General features: G+C 37.6%; 1 protein-coding gene across 1 annotated transcript in view; it reads left to right on the top strand.

The window, feature by feature from the left end:
- Nucleotides 1-25,419, top strand: part of tmem67 (transmembrane protein 67) — a 145,966-nt gene extending 120,547 nt beyond the window's left edge. Inside the window, exons 20-27 of the mRNA XM_059978620.1 lie at nt 6,755-6,895; nt 7,438-7,518; nt 7,922-8,038; nt 10,966-11,082; nt 11,185-11,289; nt 12,564-12,666; nt 21,131-21,273; nt 25,339-25,419. Of these exons, the coding sequence (XP_059834603.1) occupies nt 6,755-6,895; nt 7,438-7,518; nt 7,922-8,038; nt 10,966-11,082; nt 11,185-11,289; nt 12,564-12,666; nt 21,131-21,273; nt 25,339-25,419 (888 nt within the window). The remainder of the gene's footprint in view (nt 1-6,754; nt 6,896-7,437; nt 7,519-7,921; nt 8,039-10,965; nt 11,083-11,184; nt 11,290-12,563; nt 12,667-21,130; nt 21,274-25,338) is intronic.
- Nucleotides 25,420-27,033: the final 1,614 nt, after the last annotated feature.

The following is a 27,033-nucleotide window of genomic DNA, read 5'->3' as shown; positions in this document are numbered from 1 at the left end:
ACAACATCTCCTCCACAGTCTCCATCAGCACAGGTGTACCACAAGGCTGTGTGCTTAGTCCCCTGCTCTACTCACCTTTCACTTACGACTGTGTGGCCAAGCACAGCTCCAATGCCATATACAAGTTTGCTGATGATATCACTGCCATAGGCTAAATCAAAGATGGTGATGAATCAGCATATCGGAGGGAGATTGAAAATCTGGCTGAGTGATGTTATAACAATAATCTCTTACTCAATGTTAGCAAGACTAAGGAGCTGATTATAGACTTCAGGAGAATGAAACCAGAGGTCCATGAGCTAGTCCTCATCAGAGGCAGAGAGGGTTAGCAACTTTAAATTCCTAGGTGTTATTGTTTTGAAGGACCTGTCCTGTGCCCAGCGCATGTGCAATTACGATAAAATCATGACAGCGACTCTACTTCCTTAGGAGTTCGTGGAGATCTGCCAAGGTATCTAAAACTTTGTCAAACTTCTGTAGATTTGTAGTGGAGAGTATATTGACTGGCTGCACCACAGCCTGGTATGGAAACACCAATGCACTTGTATGAAAAATCCGACAATAAGTAGTGGATTCGGGCCAGTCTCATCACAGGTAAAGCCCCCCAAACCATTGAACACATCTACATGAAACGCTGTCCTGGTTGGATGGACTTTCATTGATTCTGTTATCATTCCATAGATCTATTGAGCATGCCCACAAGAAAATGAATCCCAGTGTTGTACATGGTGACATATATGTACTTAAATCCACTTTGAATTTTGAACCTTGAGCATCAGTCTCAGAGACTGAAATCACAAACTCATTGGGGGCTGAGGGAGTTTATGATGATGAGTGCTTTAGATTGAAATTTACCAAGGAGAGGGACATGGAGGATAGGGGGACCAGTGCGGAGTGTGCTAATTTTCTTGGCCTGATGAGATATACCCTAGGTTATTGAGAGGGACAAATGATGAGGTTGTAGAGGCACTGACCTTGATCTTCACGTCCTCTCTAGTCACAGGTAAGTTTCTGGAGGACTGGTGAGCAACTGATGTTGTTCCATCATTTAAGAAGGGAAATAGGGATATTCCTGGAAAATGTAAATCAGTAAATGTTGTGTCAGTGGTAGGGAAGTTACTGGAGTTGATTCTTGAGGATAGCACTTACGAGCATTTTGATAGTCATGATCTAATTAGGACAGACAGTTTAGCCTTGTGCAGGGAAAGTCATGTCTTACTAACTTGGTTGAGCTTTTTAGAGGAAATTATTAAAGTGATTGATGAATGTAGAGCTGTGGATGTTGACTACATGAATTTTAGTAAGGCATTTGACAAGATCCCTCATGGGAGGCTCATCTAGATGATTAAAATGCATGGAATATATGGTGAATTGCCTGTTTGAATTCATAGCTGGATGAAATCATAGATGAGGGTGTTGGTAAGTCTGCAGAGAATATGAAGATTGATGGTGTTGTGGATAGTATTGAAGCCTGGCAAAGGATTTTGTTATGGTTATTATTAATTTAGTATGCCCACAAGAAAATAAATCTCAGACAACACACACAAAATGCTGGTGGAACACAGCAGGCCAGGCAGCATCTATAGGAGAAGCGCTGTCGACGTTTCGGGCCGAAACCCTTTGTCAGGACACTCAGGAAATGAATCTCAGTGTTGTTTCTGGTAACACATATGTACTTTGATAATAAAATTTATTTCAAACTTTGAAGTTAGGAATGTGGGAGGAAACTGGAGCACCCAGAGGAAAAATACACAGCCATGTGGAGAATATACAGACAACTTTCAGGCAGTGGGTCTGTAAGGATTTGAACCCAGGTCACTGGTGCTGTAATAGTGTTACATTCTATAACTCTATGGTATGTTAATTGAAGGGATTTAAGAACAATCAGTTCCGTAATGAGATGAAGAATGCTGAGAAACAATCATTTGTTATAAAATGTCTATCAGGAAATACCCATGCCTAAAAATACTTATTGTGGTAGGTGGCATGGGGAAGGATATGCAAGCAAATTACAATGTACAGTACATTCTTGATTTGAAGAAGTATGTATGTTATTTAGCACGCTTTGCTATTTATGCGTAATCATTGTTTATTTCTTAATGCCACATTCAATATTTTTGCACCCTAATACTCACCAGTTTTTTCCATAATTTTGATTGACTAGGTCTTACAGGTATCCCGAAAAATGATATTTCAATGAAAGCTTCACCCCACCCCCTCTGGTCTTCTCCTATCATTTCACATTTCCCCCTCCCCCTCCTACTTTCAAATCTCTTAATCTCTTACTATCTTTCCTTTAAGTTAGTCCTGATGAAGGGTCTCGGCCTGAAACGTCGACTGTACTTCTCTCTATAGATGCTGCCTGGCCTGCAGCATTCCACCAGCATTTTGTGTGTGTTGCTTGAATTTCCAGCATCTGCAGATTTCCTCATGTTTGCATTTCAATGAAAGAGTTACATTTCAATACTAATTTTATAATCCCAAAACCATAATACTATATGACCATAGAGACACAGGTACAGAATTAGTCCATGTGGCCCGTCGGGTCTGTTTAATCATTCAGCCTATTGAGTCTGCTCTGCCAAACCATCATGAATAATTTTTTAATCCCTCTCAACCCTATTCTTCTGCCGTCTCCCCAGTAACTTTTGATGCCGAGAATCCATCAACCTCTGCTTTAAATATATCCAATCACTTGGCCTACACAGCTGCTTGTGGCAATGAAATCCACAGTTTCACAAAAGTTCAAAATAAATTTATTATCAAATTACAAATATGTTATATCGAACCCTGAGATTAATTTTCTTGTGGACAATCACAGTAAATACAAGAAACACAATAGAATCAATGAAAGACCATACCCAATAGAACAGACAACAACCGATATACAAAAAAAACAATTTGTGCAAATACAAGAAGAAAGAGAAAAAAAGAAATAATAATAATAATTAAATAAGCAAGATATATCGAGAACATGAGATGAAGAGTCCTTGAAAATGAGACTATAGATTGTGGGAACAGTTCACTGATGGAACAAGTGAAGTTGAGTGAAGTTATTCTCTCTGGTTCTAGAGCTTGATGGCTAAGGGGTAATAACTGCTCCTGCCCTGTCCTGAGGCTCCTGTATCTTCTTTCTGACAGCAGTAATGAGAAGAGAGCATGGCCTGGATCATGGGGGGTAGTTCAGGATAGATGCTGCTTTCCTGCAACAGCACTCCATGAAGATATGTTCAATGGTGGGAAGGGATTACCCATGATGGACTGGGCCATATTGACTACATTTTGTAGGCTTTTCTGTACAAGAACATTAGTCATAATGCAACAAGTCAAAAAATACTCTCACCACAAAGCTAAAGACGAATGTCAAAGTTTCAGATGACATGCGGAATCTTCTCAAACTTCTAAGAAATTAGAGGCACTGCCGTGCTTCCTTCTTAATGGCACTTAAGTGCTGGACCCAGTACAATTCTCTGAAATGATAACAGTGAGCAATTTACAGATTCTGATGCTTCTCTGGAAGTCAATAATCATCTCCTTGCTCTTGTTCACGTTCAGTGAGAGGTGTTGTGGCACCACTCAGCCAGATTTTCAATCTCCCTCCTTTATGCTGAGTCATCACCATCTTTGATTTGGCCCATGACAGTGGTGCTATGACAAATTTGAATATGGCATTGGAGCTATGCTTAGCCTCACGGTCATAAGTGAGTAGGGCAGGGGCTAAGCACACATCCTTGTGATGCATCTCTACTGATGGAGATCGTGGAGGAGATGTAGCCAATCCAAATTGACTAGGGTCTGCAAGTGAGGAAATCAATGATCCAGTTGCACAAGGTATTGAGGTCAGACTTGAAACTTATTGTTTAGTTTTGAGGGAAGGATATTATTGAATGCTGAGCTGTAGTCAATGAAGTGCATCTTGATGTATGTACCTTCGATGTCCAGGTGTTCCAGGGTTCAGTGAAGAGCCAATGAAATGGCATCTGCTGTTGACCTGTTGTGACAACCCTCTGGATAAAGAAATCCATCCTCACCTCTGTTTTATTACGATGTCCCTCTAGTCTGAGATTGTGCCCTTTGCTCCTGAACTCCCCACACTATAGGAAACATCCTATACACATCCACTCTATCTTGGCCTTTCAATGTTCGATAGGTTCCAATGAGAGCCCCCCTCATTCTTTGACTCTCCAGTAAGTACAGGCGCAGTGCCTTCAAACACTCCTCATACTTTAACCCTTCATTCCTGGAATCATTCTTGTGAACATCCTCTGGACCCTCTCCAATACCAGCACATCTTTTCTTAGATAAAGGGGCCAAAACTGCTCACAAAACTCCAAGTATGGTCTGACCAATGCCTTATAAAGCCTTAGCATTACATCCTTGCTTGTATATTGTAGTTCTCTCAAAATGAATGCTAACATTGCATTTGCCTTCCTCACTACTGACTCAACCTGCAAGTTACCTTTAGGGAATCCTGCACAAGGATTCCCAAGTCCCTTTGCACCCCTGATTTTTGCATTTTCTGCATATTCAGAAAATAGTCTATGCATTTATTTCTTGTATGAAAGTGCATGGCCATACACTTCCCGTCACTATATTCCATCTGCCACTTCTTTCCCCTTTCTCCTAATCTGTCTTTTGCAGACACCCTGCTTCCTCAACACGACCTGCTCCTCCACCTATCTCCGTAACATCAGCAAACTTGGCCACAAAGCCATCAATTCTATCATCTAAATTATTAACATACCAAAGTACTTTATAATCAGTGAATAGCAGATTTTCATGAAGGGCTAACAACTTCTGCAATATGAATTAACAATACAGACTTAGCTCTGTTTCAATAATTTTATATTGAAATCTGGGCACAGCAATTAAAAACCACCTTCGCCAAACCACATCCATCCACCCTGCAAACTCAATTCACAGCACCACATGTACACCTTACAGTGTACCTTTACATGCATTATCAAATACCTTGACCTTTGTGTTACATCAGATCTGGACCTACAGCCTGTAGTATGTGTAATTCAGACAGGCCTATGGACGGTGCTGTCCCTATTCCCTTGTCTACAAAATCAGGAATAGCTCAGTACCTCTGCAAAGAATTAATTCTGATATTTCATCATTTTTTTATAGCAATTGTAGGATATTGATGCAAATTTCATGGGAATCCGTCATGGAACAACGTAGGAACAGACAATGCTTCATTTATTTCAGATATTAAAGTAGGCGAGAGAAAACTGAGTACTTTTCATTGAAATAAAGAAGAAAAACTGTTGACCCAACAGGAAAAATTAAAACAATGAGAGATTTTAATGTAGCAAATTAGGGGAAAATGGGTATGATATTGATATGATGAAGCAAGAATTTATTGCTGATTAGTAGAAAAACAAAAGGAGGAATGGTAGCGTAGAGGTTAGCACATCACTAATACAGCTCAGAACATTAGAGTTCGGAGTTCTGTAAGGAGTCTGGACATCCACCCATGGAATGCATGGGTTTTCTCTGGATGTTCCGGTTTTCTCCCACAGTCCAAAGCCGTACCAGTAGATTCATTGTCATTGTAAATTGCCCTGTGATTAGGCTAGAGTTAAATCAAGGATTGCTGGGTGACGCAACTTGAAGGGCCGGAAGAGCCTATTCCATGCTGTATCTCAAATAAAGATAAATAACAGATTTTTTTACTGTGATGTCTTTAGAAAGCTTTAAGGGCAATAAATGACCTATCACAGGCTATTGAATCTTCAAAAGAAAAATGAGGAAAAAATATTGTGAGTATTTAAGAGACTTGGGACATAGATGTAACACAACAAGCAGCCTTGTTTTATGTAGTAAAATTTAAATTACCTAAAATTCCTGGATAATATGTCTAAACTTTTGACGTGCTTTGGGTGAGGGATCCCAATTAAAAGCATATAGAACAAAAGAGCACATAGATCATTCAACAGTCTAATGGTCCAGCCAAATATTTTGGAGACAAAAGTCTTGCAGAGTATTCTTTTAAATATTTCCTAATTAATTTATGCTTCTTTCACCATATGACACTCCTTAACTTGAGAGTTTTTAATGTAGACTTATCTAAAGTCCACATTTACCAGTGAAAATCTGCCTGTGTATAATGTATTCCAGAAATTCATGTTATGCATGCTATCATGTTGTTGGCAAAATTTAACCAGACACAATTAGTAGCTTAGAACTGAATATCAGTACCACTTATTCTTACTGCATACAACTCCACAGTTGTTAACTTTTTGTGAGTGGTCACTATTCATTCCTGAACCTACATAATTTAACAGTGGCTACCTTTTCATTCTGATGGCATAGTAGTAAAGATTGACCTTATCCTAATACAACAGTGTATGCCTTCTCCAGGAAATGTCTCTAGAAAGTAATGGGAAGCAGAACATTAGTTTTCTCTTGGTTTAACGTAAAGTACCTAAAATTAATTGCAGGATAGGCACTGGCTGAGAACTAACAGTGGTGATCAAAAATTAAAGCAGTAAAGATATGGGTTCAATTCCCGCCACTGCCTGCAAGGAATTTGTTACATTCTCCCCATGACCGTGTGGATTTCCTCCCAGACGCTCTGAGTTCCTCCCACATTCCAAAGATATATAGGTTAATTGGTCACACGAAATTAATGGTTGGAATAGGCTCATTGTGCCAGAAGGGCCTGTTGCTGTGCTGTATCACTAAATAAATATTTATTATTCAATTTTTAATCCATCACAAGCTGACTTTCTTTTGTTCTCTTTAGGTTGTTGGTTTTGCAAATCTAGCTACAATGGATCCTTATACTAAAATGAATAACATTTCCGAAAGCAATGTTACACCACCCAGCCGTATTCTGAGATATGGTGTAGCTACAACTGTTTGGCTATCTGTCGGTCTTATTCAGGTAACAATGTGTAAATGGAAAGATACACAGTCATGAAACAGTCACCTGGGCCAAATTTAATTTCCATAATTATTATTCTTCCATTCTACAGTCAGGAAAAATATTCACCAATAACTAATACTGTAGTGAAGTTTTGATATTAATGATATTCCTGTGAAATTGTGAAAGCATTATTAATGTTCATGTATAGGACTGTAAGAACACAGGTAATTTTAATTCCCATTCCTTCTTCTAACTTTTAATAAAGGTCATTGATTCTTTTCAATGGAGTTTAGCTCTTGCAGATTCAGTAAATGTTTTGAGTGTTCCCCATATTATATATCAATTGGTTAAAAATCAATAAAATTAATTATATTAAAGATAGTTATAGCACTTTGCATGCTCAAGTGTGAAATTCTGTGTTTAGTCTAAGAATTACTGACATTTCTGTTAGTCTGTTCATATTTAATATATATATATAACTTTGTAAGTAGGCCAGTTTTATATGTGTAAATGAAGAGAAATCATATTGAAATAGATAAGTAATTGCATTTTGTTTGTAGATAATTTTCTGCACAAGTTTTTATGGACGATTTGTGGAAGATAGAATAAGTCAGTTTATTGATGTCTGCTCAGTCAGTAATGTGAGTACTGCAAAATTTGACATCTTTACGAAAAAAATTTACTATATATTTTATAATTACTTTCACAAAATAAAAAGAGGACATGTCCCCTTCTCATTGCTACCATCAGGAAGAAGATACAGGAGCTTGAAGGCACACACTCAACAATTCAGGAACAGCTTATTCCCCCCTGCCATCAAATTTCTGAAAAGACATTGAATCCATGAATGCTACCTCACTACTTTTTTTTGCACTACTTATTTAACTATTTTGTATTTTTTTTTACTGTAATTCAATTTTTATTATGTATTTCAATATACTGCTGCTGCAAAAACAACAAATTTCATGGCATATACCAGTGATATTAAACCTGATTCTGATTCTGAATATACATTTATTCTACTTTTTCTTTGGTATTTTGCAGATATCTGTTATTATTCTGTCACACAGATGCTTTGGATACTATATCCATGGGAGGTCTGTACATGGCCATGCTGACACTAACATGGAAGAAATGGACCTTAATCTGAAGAGAGAAGCGGTATAATATTTTTATTCATATCTACATAAAGTTATCAATCAAAATAAAAGTAAGTAATAGTGAAAGTAAACAATGTGTTTGAACTGTGAAATGCAGAGTTGTTAATGTCTTCACAGGTTCACAGGAGTTGTCCTAGACTTACTGCCATCCTCAGAATGATATAAACAAATTTCCTAGCAAGTCCTCTGATTGTGAAAGATACCTGAAATTATTAGTTACAGTTTCATGGACAGCAAAGCCAGCTTTGCAAACACTTAAGAGCATTGAAGAAGCAGTAACTTCTCAGATCAGCATCCAAGACAGTCTTGCCTTTGAGAGAAATCAAAGCAACACAAGGCTTCCATTTACAGGCTAGGTAACCACAGGCATGAGGAGTGCGTACCAGAACAATTATTCTGGCAGTGGGGTCAGGTCACCAAGATCTAGACAAATGAGTCCACGGATGTTTGTTCCTGCAATGTTAAACTACCACTCTCTTTCATTGGCCTTTTAGAATTTTCTATTTTTCTTTCTAATGACACAACATTCATGGTGCAGTTTATTTCAAATATTTATGTAGAGATAAACCCACTTTACATTATATTTTCCAGTCTATGTGAGGATTCAAATATACAGTTGAAGTCGGAAGTTTACATACACTTAGGTTGAAGTCATTAAAACTCATTGTTTAACCACTCCACAAATTTCATATTAACAAACCATAGTTGTGGCAAGACGTTGAGGATATCTACTTTGTGCATGACATGAGTAACTTTTCCAACGATTGTTTACAGACAGATTATTTCATTTTTAATTGACTATATCACAATTCCAGTGGGTCAGAAGTTGACAAACAAAATCAAAAGAAATCAGCCAAGACTTCAGAAAAAGAAATTGTGGATTTCCACAAGTCTGATTCATCCTTGGGAGCAATTTCCAAATGCCTGAAGGTAACACGTTCATCTGTACAAACAATAGTACACAAGTATAAACACCATGGGACCACACAGCCATCATACTGCTCAGGAAGGAGATACATTCTGTCTCCTAGAGATGAATGTACATTGGCACAAAAAGTTTAAATCAATCCCAGAACAACAGCAAAGGACCTTGTGAAGATGCTGGAGGAAACAGGTAGACAAGTATCTATATCCACCATAAAACGAGTCCTATATCAACATAACCTAAATGGCTGCTCAGCAAGGAAGAAGCCACAGCTCCAAAATCGCCATAAAAAAGCTTGACTACAGTTTTCAAATGCTCATGGAGACAAAGATCTTACTTTTTGGAGAAATGTCCTCTGATCTGATGAAACAAAAATTGAACCATTTGGTCATAATGACCATCATTACGTTTGGAGGAAAAAGGGTGAGGCTTCCAAGCCAAAGAACACCATCCCAACTGTGAAGCATGGGGGTGGCAGCATCATGTTGTGGGGGTGCTTTGCTGTGGGAGGGACTGGTGCACTTCACAGAATAGATGGCATCATGAGGAAGGAAAATTATGTGGATATATTGAAGCAACATCTCAAGATATCAGTCAGGAAGTTAAAGCTCGGTCACAAATGGGTCTTCCAAATGGACAATGACCCCAAGCATACCTCCAAAGTTGTGGCAAAATTGCTTAAAGACAGCAAAGTCAAGGTATTGGAGTGGTCATCACAATGCCTTGACCTCAATCCGATAGAAAATTTGTGGGCAGAACTGCCCACCATTTATTATTTATTATTTATTGTAATGCCTGCACTGTTTTGTGCACTTTATGCAGTCCTGGGTAGGTCTGTAGTCTAGTATAGTTGTTGTGTGTGTTTTTTTTTCTCTGTGTTGTTTTTTATGTAGTTCAGTCTGGTTTTTGTACTGTGTCATGTAACACCATGGTCCTGAAAAACGTTGTCTCATTTTTACTATGTACTGTACCAGCAGTTATGGTCGAAATGACAATAGAAGTGACTTGGCTTGGCTTGACTTGACTTGAAAAGCGTGTGCGAGCAAGGAGGCCTACAAATCTGACTCAGTTACACCAGTTCTGTCTGGAGGAATGGAACAAAGTTCCAGCAATTAATTGTGAGAAACTTGTGGAAGGCTACCCAAAACATTTGACCCAAGTTAAACAAATTAAAGGAAATGCTACCAAATACTAACAAAGTGTATGTAAACTTCTAACCCACTGGGAATGTGATGAAAGAAATAAAAGCTGAAATAAATCATTCTCTCTACTATTATTCTGATATTTCACATTCCTAGAATAAAGTAGATCCTAACTGACCGAAGACCGGGAATGTTTTCTAGGATTAAATGTCAGGAATTGTGAAAAACTGAGTTTAAATGTATTTGGCTAAGGTGTATGTAAACTTCTGACATCAACTGTATCTATTTTATGTGATTCATAATGATTAAAGATGCATGTTTGAAAATGTTTCTGCTTCTCTCAAGGTATACTTTACTGCTTTCCTTTAAGCCCATCAAAAACTATTCATTATATTGTACCCATGTTATTATAATTATAAATTGAATAGCATACAACTTCAAACTGAGAAATTTTGCATGTGAGTGCTTATGGTAATATTACTTTTTAGATACCATTTCAATATTTTATGAATTGATAATTTACTTAATTTTGAGTATTTCTGTTCCTGCAATGCATCATTTTAGCAAAAATAAATAAATTCCTTTCATGACTAGTTTTCTATATCCACTTTGGTGGGAGCTACACCTACTGATTATGAATCCAGGAAATTATGAGCAATGCATTCAGGCAAAAGGTAATACTTTATTAGTAGATTACTGTCTGAAAAGTCTCCTCTTTTATGTTTTCTTAAAAATCTCAAAGCCATGTATTTGTATTGTTTCATTTATTTGATCTCTTATTTAAATAAAAAAGAATTAAGGGAATACACATTAATGTTATAAATGAACATGTTCTGATCATAAATAATTATTCCTTCTTAGGAAAATCTTTGTGGTCAAAGAGGCTTGGTTCCCAACACAGAAATTGAGACATTTCAAATATCCATCACAAGCAAAGTCAGGGAGCAATATGACAAGATTCAAGAAGCAGTAAATTTGGTTTGTGTACTATTTTATCACCATAAGTCATTGTCAATAAACAAGCTATTTAGAAAACAGTTAAGTGCTCTATTCTGATTTTATTCCAAATCAATTTTGTAGACCAGAACACCTGGCCACCTAGCGAATAATTCTGAGTATGTTGTGGAACTTAGAATGAAGGCTTATAATATCACAAATAGATTTCTTGAATCATTCATTGATCACGTAAGCATACTGTTTCTGCTCATTTTACAGATGATAATTAGATATTCTGTTGGCCTGTGTCAAGCCTTTATGTTTCTATTAGTTATCGTAAGATATTTACTTTACCTTGACCTCCAATCCTTTTTGTTTCAAATCAGTATTCTGATTACTACATTTTAATTTTTAGCAGATCACTATATATTTGTAGATATAGAAGATTGTGTCCCAGACTTACTAATACTTTACATGGTGCCAAAGACACAGGTTGAGCATCTGAGCAGTATTCTATAGACTGTCCATCCATAGGAGCTGCTAATAGAAAATAAAAGACAAAGACAATTTGTCCTACAGTAAAAGATAACCTGCTGGAGGAACTGTCAGTCAGGAACCATGGAAACAGAAGGATGATCAATGCTTTTGGTTGATACTCCTCCAACAGTTTATTATTTTGCTCCAGATTACAGCAACTGCTTCTCCTGTATCTCCATGACCTGTGCACAAGTCTGATTCTGGCCTATTCAACATCACTGAATTTCAATTTGAGATCTTAGTTAACTGTCAGAAAATAAGATACCATTTTCAGTTGGCTAGTTTTAACCTGCAAGCCACTTGAAAAGCCAGGCTTTATCAAGTTCTGCGAATCCTAGATGGGAAAATAAATTGTGAGGCAGCCACAGTGTCAGCGATGACATAAAGAGAGATTAAGGGGAAAAAGAGCAGAGGGAATAAAATAGGTGAAGATTTGAAGTTATTCACTTTATTTGAAAGGATATGAAAGCAGAAATTGATTTCAATTGCGTAAGACTGGTCATGCAATTTAACGGAGATGTGACATCCATGATGGTTTTAAATGTTCTGAAGAGCCATTGCTTAGTTTGTCCTTGATACTGTTCTTCCAGGCAATTTGTTATCATAGTGCTGTTATTTATGGTGTGACTGTATTATAGATTGAGATCAGCTGGCAGCATCTCCATGCTGAACTGTGTCATCCATTTTAATGTAAACCCCCCCGCCCCCACCATTCTTATTAGGTACCTCCAGCCAGCCTTTAGGGTGGACAATTGACCTTTTTCTCAAATTCACAAGCCAATTACCTCCTTGGCCTGGCCACGGTGAGGCTCTCCATGTGCAGAGAGCTTATTCAAATTTGAAAGGATAGGCTTGGTTTTATTGTTTCTGTTTTTATTTCAGACACTCAGTAATTTTCAGAGTGTATCCCTGGCCCATCAAGGTTATTCTGCTAATAATGTTGACACTTAAAAAAGCCTTAATATTATATTTTTGTATGGCTACAGGCTCTTCAAGACATGGATTATATTGTACAAGATAAGCTGTTACTAGAAAGAATAATTGGGATGGAACTGCATGAACCACTGGACAAGACGATTTTTTATAATGGTATAATTCCAAATTTTGAACCCTTAAGTATCCTTCTTTCTTGTATTTTCTGCAGTATTTGCAATAATACCTCATCTTTCATTGCTACATTATATAGAAATGTAGAAATCCTACAGCATAATACAGGCTCTTCGGCCCACAAAGCTGTACCAAACATGTCCTTACCTTAGAAATTACCTAGGGTTACCCATAGCCCTCTATTTTTCTGAGCTCCATGTATCTGTCCAGGAGTCTCTTAAAAGACCCTATTGTATCTGCCTCCACCACAATCCTGGCAGCCCATTCCACGCACTCACCACTCTCCGCATAAAAAACTTACCCCTGATATCTCCTCTATACTTACTTCCAAGCACCTTAAAACTGTGCCCTTTCATGCTAGCCATTTCAGCCCTGGGATGAAACCTCTGACTATCCATACAATCAATTCTTCTCATTATCTTGTACACCACTATCAGGTTGCCTCTCATTCTCCGTTGCTCCAAGGAGAAAAGGCCGAGTTCACTCAACCTATTCTCATAAGGCATGCTCCCCAATCCAGGCAACATCCTTGTAAATCTCCTCTGCGCCCTTTCTATGGTCTTCACATCCTTCCTGTAGTGAGGTGACCAGAACTGAACACAGTACTCCAAGTGGGGTCTGACCAGGGTCCTATATAGCTGCAACATTACCTCTTAGCTCCTAAACTCAATCCCACAATTGCCTTCTTAACCACAGAGTCAACCTGCACCGCAGCCTTGAGCATCCTATGGACTCGGACCCCAAGATCCCTCTGATCCTCCACACTGCCAAGAGTCGTACCATTAATGCTATTTCTGCCATCATATATGACCTACCAAAATGAACCACTTCAGACTTAACTGAGTTGAACTCCATCTGCCACTTCTCAGCCCAGTTTTGCATTCTATCAATGTCCCGTGTAACTACTGACAGCCCTCCACAATACCCACAATGCCCCAAACTTTGTTTCATCAGCAAATTTACTAATCCATCCCTCCACTTTCTCATCCAGGTCATTTATAAAAATCATGAAGAGAAGGGGTCCTAGAACAAATCGCTGAGGCACACCACAGATCGCTGACCTCCATGCAGAATATGACCAGTCTACAACCACTCTCTGCCTCCTCTGGGCAAGCCAGTTCTGGATCCACAAAGCAATGTCCCCTTGGATCCCATGCCTCCTTACTTTCTCAATAAGCTTGCATGGGGTACCTTGTTAAATGCCTTGCTGAAATCCATATATACCACATCTACTGCTCTACCTTCATCAATGTGTTTAGTCACATCTTCAAAATATTCAATCAGGCTCATAAAGCACAACCTACCTTTCACAAAGTCATGCTGACTATTCCTAATCATATTATGCCTCTTCAAATGTTCATAAACCCTGCCTCTCAGGATCTTCTCCATGAACTTACCAGCCACTGAAGTAAGATTCACTGGTCTATAATTTCCAGGGCTATCCCTACACCCTTTCTTGAATAATGGGACAACATCCGCAACCCTCCAATCATCTAGACCCTCTCCCATCCCCTTTGATGATGCAAAGATCATCGCCAGAGGTTCAGCAATCTCCTCCCTTGCCTCCTACAGTAGCCTGGGGTACATTTCATCTGGTCCCAGAGATTTATCCAACTTGATGCTTTCCAAAAGCTCCGGCACATCCTCTTTCTTAATATCTACATTCTCAAGCTTTTCAGTCCACTGTAAGTCATCCCTACAATCGCCAAGATCCTTTTCCATAGTGAATACTGAAGCAAAGTACTCATTAAGTACCTCTGCTATCTCCTCCAGTTCCATTCACACTTTTCCACTGTCATACTTGATAGGTCCTATTCTCTCATGTCTTACCCTCTTGCTCTTCACATATTTGTAGAATGCCTTAGGGTTTTCCTTAATCCTGTCCACCAAGGCCTTCTCATGGCCCTTTCTGGCTCTCCTAAGTTCTTTCTTAAGCTCCTTCTTGCTGGCCTTACAATTTTCTAGTTCCCTATCATTACCTAGTTTTTTGAACCTTTCGTAAGCTTTTCTTTTCTTCTTGACTTGACTTACAACAGCCTTTGTACACCATGGTTCCTGTACGCTACCATCCTTTCCCTGTTACTATTGGGTGGTCTATAATAAACACCCAGTAGAGTTATTGACTCCTTCCTGTTGCTAACTTCCACCCACGGAGACTCTGTAGTATGTATTTTGAACACAGGTATTTGTTTCCAGCAAGCAGCTTACAAATTAAACTGTTCACCAGCTACACAAACTGCATTAAGAAATGTCAGAAACAAAATAACCTGGATTGCATCAAGATTCTGAAATGATTTCCACTTTTTATCATATCTCTGGGAACTGACAGCAAATCCAAGGAAATTCAAATGCAACTAAATACAAAGTTGCAGGCAGTAATTTGATGCCTTCCACAATTTCTGTGATAATCTACTTTCCATAAGACCATAAGACATAAGAGCAGAATTAGGTCATTTGGCTCATCAAGTTTCCACTGTCATTCCACAACGACTGATCTATTATCCTTCTCAACCCCATTCTCAGCTTTCATCCCATAATATTTGCTGTCCTAACTTATCAAGAGCCCATCAACCTCAATGACTTGGTCTCCACAGCCATTCATAGCAATGAATTCCACAGATTCACCACTGTCTAGCCAAAAAAATTTCTCCTCACCTCTGTTCTAAATTGATATCCCTCAATTCTGAGGTTGTGCCCTTTGGTCTGAGACTACCCCACTATAGCAAACGTTCTCTCCACATCTACTCTAGCTTAACCTTTCAATATTCAACAGGTTTCAGTGAGATCCTCCCCTCATTCTTCTAAACTCCAGCAAGTTCTAGCATTAACCATTTCATTCCCAAAATCATTTCATCCTCATCTGGACCCTCTCCATTGCCAGCACATCCTTCTTTAAGATATAGGGCTCAGAACTGCTCATAGTACTCCAAGTGCAGTATGACCAATGCCTTATAAAGCCTCGACATTACATCCTTTTTTATATTCTTGGCCTCTTGAAATTAATGCCAACATTGCATTTGCCTTCCTTACCACCTACTCAACCCACAAATTAACCTTTTAGGGAATCCTATACAAGGACTCCCATGTCCCTTTGCACCTCTGATTTTTGAATTTTCTCCCCATTTAGAAAATACGTAGTCTACGCCTTCATTCCTTCTAGCAAAGTGCATGGTCATACACTTCCCTACACTATATTCCACCTGCCACTTCTTTGCCCATTCTTCCCATCTGTTTGTCCTTCTTCAGACTTCCTGCTTCCTCAACATCACCTGACTGTCCATCTATCTTTGTATCGTCTCCAGACATAGCCAGAAAACCATCAATTCCATCATCCAAATCATTGATATAAAGTGTGAAAAGTAGTGGTCCCAATACTCATCTCTGAGGAGCACCACTTGCCACCGGCAGCCAACCTGAATCGATCACCTTTATTTACATTCTTTGCTTTATATCAGCCAGCCAATCTTCTATCCATCCTAGTATCTTCCCTGTAATACCATGGCTCTTAAATTGTTAAGAAGCCTTATGTTCGGTACCTTGCCAAAGGCTTTCTGAAAATCCAAGTATACAACATCCACTGATTCTCCTTTGTCTATCCTGCCTGTTATATGCTCAAAGAATTCCAATAGGTTTGTCAGGCAAGATTTCCCCTGAAGGAAACAATACTGACTTTGGCCTACTTTATCATGCATCACTAAGAATACTAAAAGCTCTTCCTTAATAATGGACTCCAACATCTTTCCAACCACTGAGGTCAAACTAATGGCATATAATTTCCTTTTTCCTGCCTCCCTCCCACCTTAAGAGTGGAGTGACATTTTCAATTTTTCAGTCCTCCAGAATTATTCCAGAATCTAGTGATTCTTGAAAGATCATTACAAGTGCTTCCACAGTCTCTTCAACCATCTCTGTTAGAACCCTGAGGTTTAGGTGGCATATCTACCTTCAGACTTTTCAGCTTCCCAAGCACCTTCTCCTTAGTAATAGTAATAATAACACTCACTTCTGCCTCCTGACACTCTTTAATTTATGTTATACTGCTAATGTCTTCCACAGTGAAGGCTATCGCAAGATACTTATTAAGATCATCAGCCATTTCTTTATCCTCCATTACTAACTATCCAATATCCACTTTTACCTCTGTTTTATTCTTTATATATCTGAAAAAACTTTTGGTATCCTCTTTTATATTAGCTTCCCTTCAAATGTCATCCTTTTTCTCTATGGTTTGTTAAGTCGCTTCTGTAGTTTTTAAAAGCTTCCCAATCCTCTAACTTCACACTTAATTTTTGCTATACATCCTCTCTTTTGCTTTTATGCTGCCGTAGACTTCTCTTGTCAGCTACTGTTGCTCATCCTCCCTTTTGTCTACTTCTTCATCTTTGGGATGCATCTATACTGTGCTTTCTGAATTGCACCAGCAACTCCAGCCATTGCTGTCTCTTCCAATTAACTTTGGCCTGCTCCTTTCTAATGCTTCTGTAATTCTTTTGACTCCACTGGAATACTGATACATCTGACTTTAGCTTCTCCCTCTCAAACTGCAGAGTGAGTTCAATCAGATCATGATCACTATTTCCTAAGGGTTCCCTTACTTTAAGCTCCCTATTCAACTTTGGTTTATTACACAACATCCAATCCAACATTACCTTTCCCATAATGGGCTCAACCACAAGCTTCTTTAAAAAGCCATCTCATAAGCATTCTACACTTTCCTGCTCTTGGATCCAACACTAACTTGATTTTCCCAAATTACCTGCATATTGAACTCCCCTATAACTCTCATAACGGTGCCCTTATTACATGCCTTTTCTATTTCCCATTGTAATTTATATCCCACATCCTAGCTACTGTTCGGATGCATGTATATAACTCCCATCAGGGTCTTTGTATCATTGCAATTTTTTAATCCAAAAGGATTCTGCATTTTCTGATCATCTGTCACCACTTTCTAAGAATTTGTTTTCATTTTTTACCAACAAAGCCACACCACCCCCTACTCTTACCTGTCTGCCCTTTTGACACAAGGCGTTTCTTTGGATGCAAAGCTCTCAACTCTGATCTTCCCACCACTGCTAGTTAGGAGTTTGTGTGTTCTCCCTGTGATTGTGTGGGTTTCCTCCAGGTACTCCAGTTTCCTCCCACAGTTCAAAGACATACCGGTTGGTAGGCTAATTGCTCATTGTAAATTGTCCTGTGATTAAGTTATGATTAAGTCCTGAGAGCTCAGAGCATGGATCAGTACTTGGAACTATGATGATGTGGCCATTACAGAGACTTGGATGGCTCAGGGGCAGGAATGATTACTTCGAGTGCCAGGCTTTAGATGTTTCAGAAAGGACAGGGAGGGAGGCAAAAGAGGTGGGGTGTGGCACTGCTGATCAGAGATAGTGTCACGGCTGCAGAAAAGGAGGAACTCATGGAGGGATTGTTTACTGAGTCTCTGGGGGTGGAAGTTAGAAACAGGAAGGGGTCAATAACTCTACTGGGTGTTTTTTATAGACCACCCAATAGTAATAGGGACATCGAGGAGCAGATAGGGAGACAGATTCTGGAAAGGTGTAATAATAACAGGGTTGTCTTGGTGGGAGATTTTAATTTCCCAAATATTGATTGGCATCTCCCTAGAGCAAGGGTTTTAGATGGGGTGGAGTTTGTTAGGTGTGTTCAAGAAGGTTTCCTGACACTATATGTAAATAAGCCTACAAGAGGAGAGACTGTACTTGATCTGGTATTGGGAAATGAATCTGCTCAGGTGTCAGATCTCTCAGTGTGAGAGCATTTTGGAGATAGTGATCACAATTCTATCTCCTTTACCATATCATTGGAGATGGATAGGAACAGTTAAGTTAGGAAAGCGTTTAATTGGAGTAAGGGGAAAAATGAAGCTATCAGGCAGAAACTTGGAAGCATTAATTGGGAACAGATGTTCTCAGGGAATGTATGGCAGAAATGTGGCAAACGTTCAAGGGAATATTTGTATGGCATTCTGCATAGGGAAAGGATGGTAGGGTACAGGAACCATGGTGTACAAAGGCTGTTGAAAATCTAGTCAAGAAGAAAAGAAAAGCTTACAAAAGGTTCAAGAAACTAGGTAATGATAGAGATCTAGAAGATTATAAGGCTAGCAGGAAGGAGCTTAAGAATTAAATTAGGAGAGCCAGAAGGAGTCATGAGAAGGCCCTGGTGAGCAGGATTAAGGAAAACCCCAAGGCATTCTACAAGTATGTGAAGAGCACAAGTATAAGACGTGAGAGAATATGACCAATCAAATGTGACAGTGGAAACACGTGTATGGAACCAGAGGAAACAGCTGAGGTACTTAATGTTTGGTGATTATAGAGATGGCTTGCAGTGCATTGAAATGGTTGAGTATATAAACATTAAGAAAGAGGATGTGCTGGAGCTTTTGGAAAGCGTCAAGTTGGATAAGTCTCCAGGACCAGACGAGATGTCCCCCAGCCTACTGTGGGAGGCAAGGGAGGAGATTGCTGAGCCTCTGGCAATGATCTTTGCATCATGACTTGGGACGGGAAAGGTTCTGAAGGATTGCAAATGTTGTTCCCTTATTCAAGAAAGGGAGTAGAGATAGCCCAGGAAATTATAGACCAGTGAGTCTTACTTCAGTGGTTGGTAAGTTGATAGAAAAGATCCTGAGAGGCAGGATTTATGAACATTTGGAGAGACTTAATATGATTAGGAATAGTCAGTATAGCTTTGTCAAAGGCAGGTCAAGCCTTACCAGCCTGACTGAATTTTTTGAGGATGTAACTAAACATATTGATGAAGGAAGAGCAGTAGATGTAGTGTATATGGATTTCAGCAAGGCATTTGAAAAGGTACCCCATGCAAGGCTTATTCAGAAAGTAAGGAGGCATGGGATCCAAGGGGACATTGCTTTGTGGATCCAGAAATGGCTTGCTCACAGAAGGCGAAGAGTGGTTGTAGACGTGAAGAGTGGTTGTGGTCATATTCTGCATGAGGGTTGGTGACCAGTGGTGTGCCTCAGGGATCTGTTCTGCGGCCCTTTCTCTTTGTAATTTTTATAAATGACCTGGATGAGGAACTGGAAGGATGGATTAGTAAATTTGCTGATGAAACAAAGTTTTGGGGTGTTCTGGGTAGTGTGGAGGGCTGTCAATGGTTACAGTGGGACGTTGACAGAATGCAAAACTGGGCTGAGAAGTGGCAGATGGAGTTCAAATCAGATAAGTCTGAGATGGCAGAAATAATATTGATGGTACGACTCTTGGCAGTGTGGAGGATCAGAGGGATCTTGGGGTCTGAGTCCGTAGGACGCTCAAAGCTGCAGCGCAGGTTGTCTCTGTAGTTAAGAAGGCAGTCAGTGCATTGACCTTCATCAATTGTGGGATTGAGTTTAGAAGCAGCTATATAGGACCCTTGTCAGTGGTTGTGAATTATGTACATTTCTCCCAGTTACGTTACTCTACAGGTGCACTTCCTGTGGTTGTAGTCATCAAGGAGACCGTAAGGACCCTGAAGTCCCACATCTCACCATTCCCCTGTCTGAACTACTATCCTGCCTGCACTTGTTACACCCCTAACTTCTCAAGCTTAAGTTATAGCCTGCACCTGTTCTCGCCAAGCATGTTGAGCCTGAGCCTGACCACTCCAACAATGGCCACTATGCTACACCACTCTTCTTTATATTGGCTCCTGCCAAGAACCAAAAAAAATCAGCCCATTGAAAAGATCCAAAAGGCTCCAGGCTCTTTCTAGACTTCGTGCAGCCTCACCAATGAACAACCTCTAATGACGATTACAGACCACCAAAAGCTTCCACAAGGCCCCGGGTTCTTTTTAAACCTCATTTTCAATTGAGGGAAATCACTATAGTTGATATAAATTCAAGTAAACATATCCTGAAAAGATTATGCTTAGCAAATATTTAAAGATACACCTTCTAAAATATAATTACTGTTTAGGAAAGGTAATGTCCTGAAAAATTACTATGTGCTTTAAATTATTCATAGTTTTGGGTTTTTTTTAATAAGTAATTTCAAAATAAATCTTTTTGAAGCTAATGCATAAAATTCAGATTCTGCCTTTGCAAATCTATGGTCTGACTTCTGTGTGACGATCTAAATCATGTTTAAAAGCTTCGATAAAAATATGCTTTTGTTTCTTCATATGCCTACTATGATAGCTGCTCAGCCAGTTTAATGTTATCATAACTGCTGGATGTCATGGATTCTTTTGAAAAGATTGCTGATAGCAACAGGCTTCAGAAAAGAGAAAGTTCTTGCTACATCTTTGTAAAGAGCTTTCTTCAAAATTAGAAAAGAGTGATAAAGTTTCATCACATCAGGTTGAACGTGTATAAGTTGAAGCAAAATAAACCTTCAATTCTTTTAGATTCTAAAGTAATGTTAATGACACTATTGACTTACTTGGTGATATCACTAAAATATTTTGTTCTTTGCAGATGAAAACTATTCATTCACTGATGTGCTATACTATGGCAATGAAGGAACACTTCTTATTTTTGATACATTGTTCTTCTGTATTGTGGATTTAGCCACTCAGAATTTTATTTTTGCTTCCTTTCTAACTTACATACAACAAAAGGTATTGTGCATTTGTTACTTAGAACACATAAGTAGTGCAAGCAGGAAAAATGTTTGAGTTTATTGTCCTCCTGACAGCTTAGCTATGGTCAAGTGCACTGTGTACTCTACTCCCAAGCTCAACGAGTCCCAGTACTTCATTACCAGACCCATTACTAAGTCTAGCAGTAGAAAGACAAATACATAGCCTTCTCAGTGGAACTGCTGGCTGGAGTAAGAAATGATTCAGCCCAACGCTTCTGCAAATGACTGTTTATCAAAGTCATTCTAATGAAACATTAACAAATTAGAGAAATATCTAAATTTTTCACTGCAGATGCTGCCTGATTTGCTGAGAATTCCTGGCATTTTCTGATTTAAACCCACACAACAACAAAATCAGCTCCAATGAGGAGCATGTTTGACATCGCTTACATCATTTTGTTTACTTGCAAATCTGAATGGAACATTGATTTATTAATGTTGAGTAATGGGTGACGAGGATGCTTATACTGGCAGCCAAAGAGAAATTTCACCCCTCCTTTATTTTGTACTTTGGAAATGCTCTTCTACATTAGAAGAATTAATCTTAGCTGTAATGATTTTTATAGTTAGTGAATATTTGGAGTGCCATTTCCATGACTAATGATTGTCCCAGCATAGTGGTGCAGATTTTGCACATAACCAGATTGACCTGCTTTTTCTCAATTCATTTTTATCTTTGTTCTGCCCTTTTGAACTAGGGAAATCAAGCAGTGGATCTTTGAGATTGTATTATTGAGTTTCCATCTATTTCTTTTTCATAATGTTGCAAAGACTGGAGCATATATTATTATAAAAGGGAGGAAAAAACCCTCAAAGTGTGGGCTGACAAGGTTCCAAAGAGCAGCCACCACTTGTGAAGTTACTGTATTGTCTATGTTACCATATTGCAGAGGGGAGAAAGAATCTATGTTAATTTTTTTCCTTTTTAAACCTTTTTATTAATTTTAAACAAACATAAATAAAACATGAATACAAAGTGTTTGAGAGTACATAATTAATAGTTTAAATAGACATTTATATAATAATAAAATAGCTAACCTCCCAAAGTCATAACATTGATGAACAAAGAAATAAAAAGAAAAAAAAAAGACCCCAGAGAAAAAAAAACACTAACCAACATGGGCCATTGAATAATGTTAAGTATGTATACAGTAGTGCCAATAACTCCGAACCTCCATCCAAACAATTAAGGATAATATAAGTAAGGTTTAGGAAAAGACAATTCAACTCATATGAAAATGTTGAATAAATGGTCTCCAAGTTTCTTCAAATTTAACTGAAGGGTCAAAAACAACACTTCTAATTTTTTCTAAGCTCAAACAAGAAATGGTTTGGGAAAACCACTGAAATATAGTTGGAGTATTAATTACTTTCCAATTCAATAGAATAGATCTTCTAGCCATTAGTGTAACAAATGCAATCATTTGTCAGGATGAAGAGGATAGACAACTATTATCCACCATTGGTAAGCCAAATATTGCAGTAAAAGGATGCGGTTGGATATTAATATTTAAAACTTGAAATAATACTAAAAATATCTTTCCAGTAATTTTGTAAACAAGAGCAAGACCAAAACATATGGGTTAATGAGGCAACATCAAAATGGCATCTGTCACAGGTTGAATTAACATAAGAATAAAATCGAGCAAGTTTATCCTTAGACATATGAGCTCTATTTACAACCTTAAATTGTATTAGAGCGTGTTTAGCACAAATAGAGGACAAATTAACTAATAGTAACATTTTCTCCCATTGCTCAGTGGATATAAGACAATGAAGTTCTTCTTCCCATTCCTTCTTAATTTTTTCTGATACATCTGGCTGTATATTCATAATCATATTATAAATGACAGCTCCTAAACCCTTTTGAGAAGGATTCAGAGCCAAAATTCTTTCCGTAATGTCCAATGGACCTAGTTTTGGAAAAGACTGTAACTCATTATACAAAAAATTTCTAACTTACAAATATCTAAAAAAATTAGTTTTAGGTAAATTATATTTATTAGATAACTGTTCAAAGGACATAACGTTATCATCTAAAAACAAATCACGAAAATATGTTATACCTTTTGTTTTCCATTAAAAAAAAAGTTTGATCCATAAAGGAAGGCCGAAAAAAATAATTAGATACTATAGGGCATGATAGAATAAACTTATTCAAACCAAAAAATTTACGAAATTGAAACCAGATTCGCAATGTGTATTTGACAATAGGATTAGTTAATTGTTTATTCAATTTAGATAAAGAAAAAGGAAGTGAAGATCCTAAGATTGAAAACAACGAAAAGTCTTGTACAGATTTACATTCCAAATTTACCCATTGTGGGCAGGCAGCTGTAGTCAATTCTTGTGTCCAAAATATTAAATATCGTATATTAACTGCCCAGTAATAAAATCTCAAATTTGGCAAAGGCAAACCACCTTCCTTCTTAGGCTTCTGTAAATATTTTTTGCCTAGTCTAGGGTTTTTATTCTGCCAAAGATAAGAAGATATTTTGGAATCAATAATATCAAAAAAAGATTTAGGAATAAAAATTGGTAATGCTTGAAATAAATATAAGAATTTGGGTAATACCATCATCTTAATAGCATTAATTCTACCAACCAATGACAAAGATAGTGGAGACCACCTGGTAGCAAGTTGCTTAATCTGGTCAATTAAAGGTAAGAAGTTAGCTTTAAATAAATCTTTGTGTTTTTTAGTAATTTTAATACCTAAATAAGTAAAATAATCTGTAATAACCTTAAATGGTAAACATTTATAAATTGGAACTTGCATATTTAATGGAAATAGTTCACTCTTGTTAATATTCAATTTATAACCAGAAAAGTTACTAAATTGAGCAAGCAAAGACAAAATAGCAGGAATAGATCTTTCAGGGTCAGATATGTATAGTAACAAATCGTCAGCATATAATGATAACTTATACGTCCCCTCCCCACGAGTAATACCAAAAATATTAGGTGATTCACGAATAGCTATAGCCAAAGGTTCTAGAGCGATGTCAAATAGTAAAGGACTTAAAGGACAACCTTGCCTTGTACCACGAAATAACTGAAAAAATGGAGATCTTTGATTATTGGTAAAAACCGAAGCCAAGGGTTTATGGTATATTAATTTAATCCATGATATAAATTTTGAACTAAAATTAAAATGCTGCATTGTATTAAATAAATATGGCCATTCAACTCTATCAAATGCTTTTTCAGCATCTAGAGAAATGACACATTCTAGTGTTTTGGGTGAGGAAGTGTAAATAATATTTATTAATTTTCTAATGTTAAAAGATGAATAACGATTTTTAAAAAATCCAGTCTGATCTTCAGAAATGATTCGAGGTAATATATTTTCTAATCTAGTAGCCAAAATTTTACTAAAAATCTTAAAATCTGTATTCAGCAAGGATATAGGCCGATAGGATGCACACTCAATAGGGTCTTTATCTTTTTTAAGAATTAATGAAATAGAAGCTTCATAAAAAGATTGTGGCAATTTGCCTATAATTAATGCATCTTTAAAAATTTTACAAAGCCAAGGAGAAAGTATAGAGGAAAAAGATTTAAAAAGTTCTGCAGAATAACCATCTGGACCAGAAGCTTTACTGGAATTCATTGAAAAAATAGCCTTTTTTATTTCATTTTCTGTGATGGGTGTATCTAAAAATACATTATCCTCTACTGCTAATTTTGGAATATTCAATTTCCTTAAAAATTCATTTATTATAGAAGAATCCTCAGCAAATTCTGATTGATATAGGGAATTATAAAAATCTTGAAAGGCTTTATTTATCTCTTTATGGTCGATCGTTAGAGTACCATCTTGTTTACGAATCCTAGTAATCTGTCGTTTAGCCGAAGCAGTTTTCAGAATCTATGTTAATTTTTTGCTAAGTTATTTGAGAAGTCAGGAGATTGGGACTAAATTCATTTGCTGTTGCAGAAAAATAGGCACAAGCTTGATGGGCTGGATGGTTTTCTTCTGTGGTATAATTTTTTTCTATAAATATTCAATAAAATGTTAATATTCCTTTCCAATTCAAAGGTTTTTCAGTTCATTCGAAATGCAATGGGACGCAAGAACTTGGCTAAGAAAGCATTGATTGATGAAAGGTTCCTTCTCTGAAATCACAGGAACTTAACATACATTCGGGAGGATGCACATCAACTCAACTCTAGAACTGAAAACGTTTCTTACTCCTGGATAGTTTCACATATTTCCCATTAAACAAAATAAATAAGTTTGCATTTGTTGTGAATACAAACTTAGAGTAATGATACTGCTTTTCCAAATTACCTCTGTTAATGTAACAATGTGATTTTATTAACAATTTGGCATTTGTTTACTAACATATATTTATCAAGTCTTTTTCCCATTCCTCAAATCTTATCTCAAGCAATATTCTTCTACATAACTGGTGGGTGGATGATTTTTGTCCCTGTTGTTCTATAATTAAGCCACTGGAGGGGCTTTAATGTTACATTTAGTGGTGTTTTCTTTTCCCTTGGAAAATGCTTAGCTTCTGCTCTTTCATGCTTCTAAACCACATTAGAACATCAGTACAAATGTGTGAATCAAATTTACATTTTGAATCTTAAGGGCTATATTGAGAAATGTTTCTAATTGTTGTCTTTCAACCAATCTTGTTTTTGCAATTAAACAATTTTCAAAGAAATTTATAGTTTGTATATCCCATTATGTATAGATTCAAAAGAGGATTGTAATATTCTGAGGTATTTTTTATAATTTAGTTTTGGAGCAGGGTACTCACTGGGGACACAGGTATATCAAATGTTGGTAAAAGGAGCAAAGGTGCTATGCCATTTTTGTTGTGATAAATAATACCAGTCCAATCTGCAATCTCTCATTGATCTCTGGCACAAGGGTGTAAGATAACTGAGCCAAAGGTGTCTAATTCCTGGTGAGATGTAGGCCAATTAAAACTGACGTGTTCTCCTATGTTTGACTAATACATAAAAGAATTTCTCGGTCAGGTCACTTTACAAGCCGTGTCTATCGTGCAGACTCCTCCTGTGGACAAGCAACCTGTGCTCTGTCAGCAGTACTATTGTTTCCATTGGCTGTCCTTTTAATTTCAAATTTGATACTACTTGTAATTTATATTTGAGCAGGTGTTTTTTAAAGACTGTTTTACTGTATATCAATGCACATAATTTCTGAATGACCTGCGAAGTCTAACAACCCCTAAGAATTTTAATTTTATTTGCTTAGTGGCAGAGCTTGTACTCAGATACTTTGTGTCAGAAACTGAAGAGGCAGCACACCATCTAGTAAAATACAGAGGTTCTAAATGTGGCAGAATATGTTGTGGGTAGGTGATAGAAGAAACAAGAAGTAAATACATTCTCTGTAGGTAGCATGCAGTGCTGAATTAACTTTAGTGGTTCATTTGATGAATGGGGCATTTAGCTGGAGGGACACCAAGTCAGCAAATCAAGAGATTTTTGCAGAAATTTCTTTTTGGCAATTAAATATATGCGGCAGTCAGAATAAATAGTAATTCATCTATCTGGCCCGGAAGGAACCCAGGCTAATGCTGTCAGATCGAAAACTCCGGTGATCGTAGTTTTCTGATATCTGAACATCCCTTAAAACATTAAGATATACAAAATTCTGAGATTATCCTAATTGCAAAGTCCAGAAACGAGCTGATTAGAGGGATATAAATCACAGCGGTCCAACTCCAATAGGCACACTCGCTGAGTGCGCTGTGGCAGG

Source organism: Hypanus sabinus, chromosome 1, assembly GCF_030144855.1.
Source record: "Hypanus sabinus isolate sHypSab1 chromosome 1, sHypSab1.hap1, whole genome shotgun sequence".
NCBI classification, from domain to species: Eukaryota; Metazoa; Chordata; class Chondrichthyes; order Myliobatiformes; family Dasyatidae; genus Hypanus; species Hypanus sabinus.
Note: the sequence above shows the minus strand (reverse complement) of the source record. Positions and strands in the feature narration are given on the sequence as shown.